Raw genomic sequence first — 8,698 nt, 5'->3', positions numbered from 1 at the left:
GCCTCCCACATCTCTCTCCTCTCTCCTTGAGCTCTCCTCCGCCGCCGCCATGTCTGCCGCCCATAGAAGCCTCATCGCCACTTCTGTCTCCTCTCTTCCTATCGTCGGCTATCGTTTCCGCTCTATCGGAGCTTCAACTTAGAGTCCATCGGTGGCGCCAACGAGTATGAGCATGGGTGCAGCGGCCATGTCATCGAGGCAAAGATCGGGCTATGAGAGTTAGATAGACGATAGGTGTTCTTTTTTTTAATTTTATCTCATTTCAGTAGAATGAGATTTTGACTCTACTGGAGATGGACCGGATTCAGTTACAGAGGAATTGGACCATTCTCATTATTTTCTGGAATGAAATTTTTTTCAACTAAATGACTGAAATGGGAGTCATCTATTCTGATTCTCATTCCAGATCTCAATTGTCCCAACCAAGTATCTCATGAATAAAGCAAGTACAAAATTTTCTCATTACTCCCATGCCATGCCTTCTCGATCTGCTTGCCCGCCTCAGGGTAATCCGCTTCGCTGCCTTCTTCCCCTCGCCAGAGGAGGAAGAAAGAAAGAACGTATCCGCAATGGCTTGGAGTCATCCATTGCGAGGACGACATAGCGGCCGGTATCTCTGCTGGCCCTAGAGGCAGAGGGCGCGATTGGAGGCTGTCGTGCCAAGATGCATCTAGAATACAATATGGGTTCATAATTGGTCCTAAATATATAATCTATGGTGTGATCAGGCCTAATCGATGGCCTAGTTTGCATATTTAGGTCGGGTTCAGGTAACTCGGCCCATGTTCCATCCTCAATATTGGCCCATGAGTATGGGTCTGGCCACTTGGGGACGCAAAACTTTTGTCTTGACATTTGGTGATACAATTGAAACTTTGATATCCGTAATAAAGTCAGTAAATTTGTTGACTATCTGTTGAACCAGGCAAAACCTACAAACTAGTTGCCTGCGTGCTTAGATATGGAACATATACGTCGCCTCACACACAGCATTCATGGCATGCTTTGAGGTATTTAGCATCCTCATGTATCATTGAAAACCATCATCAAGCTTTTACAACGGTTAGAGGCTTTACGGTTAGAACCACCGAGTCTACCATCACTGACAGCAACAGCAACAAAGAACTCCTGAGGAACAACTGAAAAAAACCCTCCACATAAGCAGAGTATCGAAAAAGTGAATCCTCTCCGCCTCCTTTCAGTAAAATAGGTGAGACAGCCAAAACCTAAAGTTTGGGTGGGTCAGATTACCATTGAGATTATCTCTGCATTGTTAGAAAGAAAATGAACGCTAACAAGCAGATATCACATTTCTTGGTATACCAACCCTGAATAGTCTGAAGCTGACTAACTGCATTCCACATTGAGGTTTAACGGTTAACATGTACATGTGCATGTGGCACTGATTGGATATTGTATACCTTTCCTGAAGGTTGGTGTGCTTGATTGCAAAATTACGATGGTTGCGGTGGCAGAATGACGCAATGGAGCTCTTCACATGGGTCCTAATAAAATTTGAGGGTATATCTGAGATGGGAAATGACACTGTAACTTTCACCTACAGCATAAATTAGCTAGCACAGCCCAAGCCACTACGGTAAGATATACATCTGTTTACATATACTAGAAGCAATACTGTAACGGCTTATACTTGCACCTCTAGCAAAATACACGAAGCAAACTCATTCAAAGATGGTTAACGCATCCTTCCCAATCACAGAAGAGCAAGTTTTCCACCACCGAACCAAGCAAGATGGTATGTGATGACCATCTCTAGATCCTGACATAAGTGAAAGATGAATGAACATACGCTGATTTAAAGGATAATGAATACAGATGTTTTGAGAAGCAACTTCTTTCATGGAGACCCCAACCATTTATTCAATCACAGGAAGGAAGAAACGACTCCCTGTTTGTAGACTCCAGAAGTTTGAAAAGTTCATTTTTGGTGATTTGAGATGACATGTCATGACGCGTAAACCACAATGATTGCAGTCTGGCACAGCTTAAGATGGTTGAAAAGAAGCAGATATTGTCATGCCACATACAAAGAACTCAGATTCAATAGGGATGCTAAGGTAGTAAGCAACCTCAAATTCCAAATCATAACCCTCCTTGAATTTCAACTGCATCACTTCTTTTAGTCCCTTGGCAACTCTACTAGATTTGAACTGCTCAATTTTCACTTTTTCTTCCTTCTTCAAACCAGTTGTTGCCTTGCAAAGGTAGTAGTGGCTTTTATTTCTGCTCTTTTTCACATTGTGTAAAAGAAAATACCAAAAAGTTGAGGATGATATCTTGCATCATGCTTCAACTAGTATTCTATGTGCAATGCAAGAAAAGTTCCATCTTAAGGCAAGGACAAATCCAAATTTTTCAGGTAGAACAGAAGATTCAAACTTCGCCAATAAAGTAAATCCCTTCACTTCACATATGAAGTCTACATTTCATAGAGCTTCTGTTCAACCATACCATGAAACCTTGCAACAACATTTAGCAAGGCACTCAAATGGCATTGCAACATGTTTTTCACAATGCAGTGAAATCATTAAATCTTGCAGTGGATTGACATCATGAACTCCAATCATTTATAGCTCTACAGTTATATTCCACAGGTATAATTCTCGCTGTGGAATCCCCAAACCGAATGTAACCAAACCACACCCCTCATCATAGGTGAACTCTATTGCATCTGAATCAACTGTTATTCTCTTGGGCCTGATTGATGAGTACGCCCCAAACATGCCAGAACCACGTACCCTGGCTTCTATTGTTGCACTCTTCATGGATTCATATCTTAGCTCCTTGACGGCTCCACCAGAATTGAACATCTTGATCAGTCCAATGGGAGCAAAAGAGGCTCCATTGGACAATTCCTTGACTGGAACAACTGTGAAGATTTCATACTCACGGGCTTTCAGTGTCACAGGTATAGATGTATTCTTTGGTAGGTAAGTTACCTCTCCTGCAGCAGATGCTGAAGCAATTTAGATTTTAGATAGCAAAAACTAAAACACTTGAAACACCTAGGGTAGATTTTGAATATGGAGCTTATAGCGACCAACATCATATTTTCGGATATAGGAGAAAAATACTATAATGTACTGAAGTCAAAGACAGACCTCCTGAATGAGAATATATAATGGCATCACCATTCCAACCATCATCAGCAACCCTTGGAAGATAATCTACATCCTTGGATCGGATAACTCCAGTGGTTGTGCCAGGTTGTTCATCATGAATCAAGATTCTCTTTCCAATTTTGCACCAGCCAGCTCCTTGACAATTGAACACCCCAATTACTCCAGAGTAGTCATTCATATTCCATATCTTCAGAAGACTGCCATGCCAGCAAGCACCAGTTTGTCAGAAAGGCATGCCACCAGCAAATATCTAAAGTAGAACAGGGAAAAGAGTAAAATCTCTACTGCTCACCTCTTACCATCCCTCGTAGGATCTGAGAACAAGCAATCTCTTGTGGGTCTGCCAGGGAGTTTGGCTCTCAAGATAGATCCATCAGGAAGCACAAGCTTCTTCAACAAATTGAAGCCATGTTTACCTGGTTTGTCACTGCATTAAACAATTCAATTACATGAGAGAACTATCCTGGTACCTCTCCAAAAGGTGGAAAACAATTCGCTACTTGAGCTACCTGACATATATGGCACAACCACCAACTGCACGTGCCGCCCCATGATATTCAGCCATTGGGTGGAGGCTCTGGGTGGAGAACATTAACACATATAAGCTATCAGGTTTACCAAATTATGGTATAGCAGTTTAGAACATGTAACAAAAGGGAGTTTTGCTTTGATTACATGGAACATATCCCAATCAGGTTGCATAAATTCTCCAAGAAAAACAGTATTATATGCAACAGATGCTATATGAATTGTGTGGGATGCTGGATCTCCTGGAAAGAAATCATCAGAGGCCCTCATAACAGCAGTCCTCTTTGAGCTATACCCAGACAGAAAATTGGTACATTAGATCAAATTTCAGAATGCTTAGCCCTTTCAACCTTAAGAAGAAAGAGAGATGAGAGATAAAAATCTAACACCTGTACAAGTTGTCAGTATTGTGACTCATGCAAGATATAATTCCATTGTCTGGGAAGTTCCTGGCAATTGAAGCCTCCAAAGCTTGGTGGTACTTTCTAGCAAGCTGTACTCTACCACCATGGCCGGCACCAAGGGTTTCCAGAATGTTCTGCTCATCTACTTTGACACCATCAATTCCAGCAGATGCAAGATATGAGTGGAGTTCATTGTAGAAACTATACACTTTCTCTGGGTTCACGAGGCCAAGGCCATTGGTTGTTATGCTGTTCAAACAATCACATAGTTCATTTGACTGAACCCCTGGTGATAAAATAGGGTATTGCATCTTTGACTCATAATGTTCCATTCCAGTAACGCCTGGCTTTACACCACCCCAGTACCCGGTGATTGCATGCCAGACATATACATATCTGGAAGCAAAAAGGTGAGTTTAGTTTGACAGAAGAATAGCCAGGTACAAAAATTTTGAGTTTAGTTTACAGAAGAAAAAACAAAGATGACAAATTGTGACCACTTGCAACTTAAACAATCACAATCACTGTGACGCATCTGAAAACTACAAAGATGACTTACTGTAGGTCATGTTTTTCCTTGATTTCAGTGACAATGTGAGCAAATCCATTTGCAGGATCTTCATCTTGGTGACCCTCTTTGCCATTTTTTCGGAATTTGTGGTTTTCCTTAATATGGGTTAGCCTGTTTGCAAAGCTGGAAAAAAGATAGAAAAACTCAATCACTGGGTATTACTTAAAAGTGAAAAAAAAATTGTTGAGAATATTTAAAAGTTAAGGGCCCAAAAAAAGAAGTGTTAACCAAGCACTCACTTTGCCGCATTATCTGCTATGGAAGCAATACCAGTAGGATCCATATCTACAGACTGCCAGCCATCATCAATTATAACAAATTTTGGAGGAATTCCACCTTTCTCTAAGCTGGTGAAAAAGGAAAGAACATTAGAATATTATGCAATACATACATACATATATATATATATATATATATATATATATATATATATATATATATATATATATATATATATATATATATATATATATATATATATATATATATATATGTATGTATGTATGTATGTATGTATATATATATACATACATATATATATATATATATACATACATATATATATATACACATACATATATATATATATATACATCTATATATATATATATGTATATATATATATACATATATATATATATGTATATATATATACATATATATATATATATATGTATATATATATATATATAACACTTGACTCAAACGGATGAAAGGCATTGAATGAATATATAAGAACCTTTCTAGTCCCTGTTTAAGCCCCTCAGCAGTCACATTAGTATAAAAGGCATCCCATGTGCACCAGCCAAACCAGTTTAACATATCAGGCATCTGCCAAAAGGAACATGATTCCAGATTTAATTCAAACCAGCTCAAAAATATAATAGATATATCGAAGGAAAGTCGAATAATGAACATACTTTCTTCGTTTCGCGGTGAGAGAAAGTCTGTAAGTGACTCTCAATGGTCCTGTGAAAATTCAGAGTACAAAAATTAAATAAAATAGTGTGACTTATAACAAACACGTTACATTTAAACAGTGAAGTATTCAAAAGAAACCCATAGTCTTTACATCTTGGATTGCCAGATAATAACCATTAAGCTTGAAATGTAAACTTTTCACATACGCTCTGACAATTTGTATACATCCAGTGATGGACATAAGAAATCCATATATTACCATAATAACAACTAATAGGAAGCATTACTTCATGAAAATTTTGCCAATGATTCAATGAAAGCAGCATAATTGATTCATCAGCATACCATGTTTTACAAAGAAGCAAATACATTTAAACCATAGAGAACTTCAAATTCAATAAATATTTTACTCTATTTCTCAATTCTAGAAAAGCCAGATGCTACAAAAAAAATATATTAAAAAAAAGGCCAAGTATCAAAACCTTCCTATAATATACTACTTTCATTTTTCAAAAGCAGGTATATATCAAGGTATTTGCCAGTTTCACAACAAAATTCCAGATCATGGTGTTGAAGTCATTATAAGAATTGACAAGAATATCAAACTGAAAGCTAAAGCCTTCACATTTCTTTTTGCTTTTTCTTTTCTTTTCTTTTCTTTTTTCCCTGAGAAAGGGAAACTTTCTTCATTAACTGAAACCTACACATCTCAAATGAAGGAACAGTTAAAAAGTATGTGCCCAACATTGAGCAGTTTTTTTTTCTTATTTTATTTTCTTTGACCTGTAAATACTTCAATATGATATATGAATAGTACAAAGACCCTTAGTCCATTTCTATAGCATATTATCTAATTTGCCTTCTTATACAACATGACAGATCTTTTTTTCTTTTCTTGGAGACATAAACAATATGTCCAATATTGAACAATTCTTCACAGAACTACCATAAAACTTAGCAACAAGATTATTGACAGTAGATATTTTGGGCTTGTAGTAACAAACTCGTAAGGTATAGATCAGAAGGCTTCAACAAATTATTTAAAAAAAAGAATTCTTACATAATTCAGTGCATGAATAAGTTAAATAATGTTAAAAAAGCCATTCAATTTTGCAGTATGATAGAAACAATTCAGGCAAGAGTAAACCAAAGAACAGTGATGAATGATAAAAAGACGATAAAAAGTAAATCATATTACTTTACTGCATCTTTAATGACCTCAAATGGGTCCGATCCAGCTCCGACAAAAACTAAATGGGTTCCTTCAAATGCAACAACAGCTGGATCACCTGAAAGGTGAAAAACAAATATATCTGATAAGTATATGCACATCAATCATGCAATACATAATTTTAAAAAAAAAAATTTGAAAGACTTGCAAACTATAGTTTAGGAATAGAATACCCTTTTCTTCTCTTTTATTTTAAGGAAGCAACCAAAGTTCTCTTTTTCTTTCCCAAAGAAACAAAGAAATGTGTTCATTTATTACCACTCTCCAAACAAATTTCTAGCTCATCATTTGCGTTCCCCTGAAGAACTGCTCGGAAGGCTCCCTCAAGGATTGGCAAGAAGACAGTGTAGACAGCAGATTGCCCCACCCCATCTTCACCTCCCTCCCCAAAGTGAGATCCATCGCTTCCCTCGACGATCAGGAACTGGGTCTCGAAGGGGATGTCACGGCCGAACGAACCCATCCTCTGAGTCATCCACCACAGCTTGAACCGGAATGTACACATGAACCGTAAATCCCTGCAATCCATTAGAATGGTAAAAACACACCCAAAATTTCTCAAAAAATAGTGCCATCAGATAATTAATTCTTTCAATAAATTGAACACAAAAATGAAAATTTGAAAGCAATACCACTGTATAACTCCTAAAATCTAGGAATGCATACAACTAGAGCATTATGGGAAGGAAAGGGGAAAAAGATATCTTTGATCATTATTAGAAGAAGCAGAAGAGGACTAAAAATGGACAAGCCAAAGCTTCTTCCACAAAATTCAACTGGAAAAGACACTTTACCCAGAAAGATTTTATATCAAGTTAATATTACAATCAGAAAAAATGGATTTATAAATAAAAATTTATAGAGCATAATAGGAAAAAAAAAAGGGAAAAAAACAGGGAGAGAAGAATAAAGAACGAAAAGACTTACTGAAGCTTTCCGACAGGGAAGACATTGCGACTCCCCGCGCGATCGGATCTGATGCCGATGAAAGCCCCATTCATCATCCCGTTCCTGCATGCCGGCGTCAAGAAGACGTTTCCATGAACATCCGACAAGATCTCGGTGCCCAGAACCATCAAATTACCATCCGCAATCGATATCCCCGCCCCTACCGTCATCTTCTCCTCCAATTGTTTTGTTTTTTTCTTCTTTTATATAAAAAATAAATCAATCCGAAAAATCCCCTCAAATAAGACCCAGTGACACCTCCCGTAAAACCCACCAACGAAAGGGGCAACAAATCCCAGATGAGAGGCGGACGAGGGTCTCAATGGATCCAACTGACCCAAGAAAACACCCGATGCGATCCGAGCAGAGCCAGGGGACCCTCTATATAGGACTCCTCCCCTCCCCAGTCCCCACCAGTGCCTCCTCGGCTTTTTCTTTTTTTTTTTTCTCTTGGTAAGCTAGCTTTAAGATGCAACCAGGAAAAGAACAGTACAGAGAGACTGGGCAACCTAAGAAATCTCCAACAGGAGCAGCCCATCACATCAGATTGGAGAATCTGGTCGAGCTCGTGAGCCAAGGAGAGGAAGCCTCAAGGTCCATGGAAGCATGCCTTGTTGCCAGCCAGTCAGCCGCTGAGTTCTCGAAATATATGCTGAATCTTGAAGACTAATAGGTTCGAAGCAAAGTGGTTGACGACTCCCGACACCATTTGCAAACCAAGTACGGTTAAGAAATCTATCTTCTCCCAAAACAACCTCGATACAATGCAAAACATGAACAGCTGCACGGAGGCCCTCCCACGCCCCTCTAAGCTCAGCAAGATGAACCGAGGAAACTATAAAGGACTGAGACCCAGCCGGTAGGAGCCTGCTACTGTGGTCTCTAATCAGGAAACCAGCACTGGGACTATGGAAATTAACCTTCACTCGGCTTTCTTTTTTGTTTGGTAAAG

At 38.6% G+C, this 8,698-nt stretch overlaps 1 protein-coding gene across 1 annotated transcript; it reads right to left on the bottom strand.

The window, feature by feature from the left end:
• Window positions 1-2,395: 2,395 nt before the first annotated feature.
• LOC105038175 (probable galactinol--sucrose galactosyltransferase 1) lies at window positions 2,396-8,448 on the bottom strand. The gene is made up of 13 exons (XM_010913886.4): window positions 7,726-8,448; window positions 7,057-7,316; window positions 6,766-6,856; window positions 5,567-5,615; window positions 5,386-5,477; window positions 4,886-4,993; window positions 4,635-4,769; window positions 4,061-4,471; window positions 3,819-3,960; window positions 3,653-3,720; window positions 3,436-3,570; window positions 3,123-3,340; window positions 2,396-2,965 (listed from the first exon to the last, which is right to left on the bottom strand). Exons 1-13 carry the CDS (start codon window positions 7,914-7,916, stop codon window positions 2,589-2,591), a joined length of 2,277 nt encoding a protein of 758 aa, XP_010912188.1. The 5' UTR covers window positions 7,917-8,448; the 3' UTR covers window positions 2,396-2,588.
• Between the last annotated feature and the right edge of the window lie 250 nt (window positions 8,449-8,698).

The sequence above is a fragment of the Elaeis guineensis genome, chromosome 1, assembly GCF_000442705.2.
Source record: "Elaeis guineensis isolate ETL-2024a chromosome 1, EG11, whole genome shotgun sequence".
In the NCBI taxonomy this organism is placed as follows: Eukaryota; Viridiplantae; Streptophyta; class Magnoliopsida; order Arecales; family Arecaceae; genus Elaeis; species Elaeis guineensis.
Note: the sequence above shows the minus strand (reverse complement) of the source record. Positions and strands in the feature narration are given on the sequence as shown.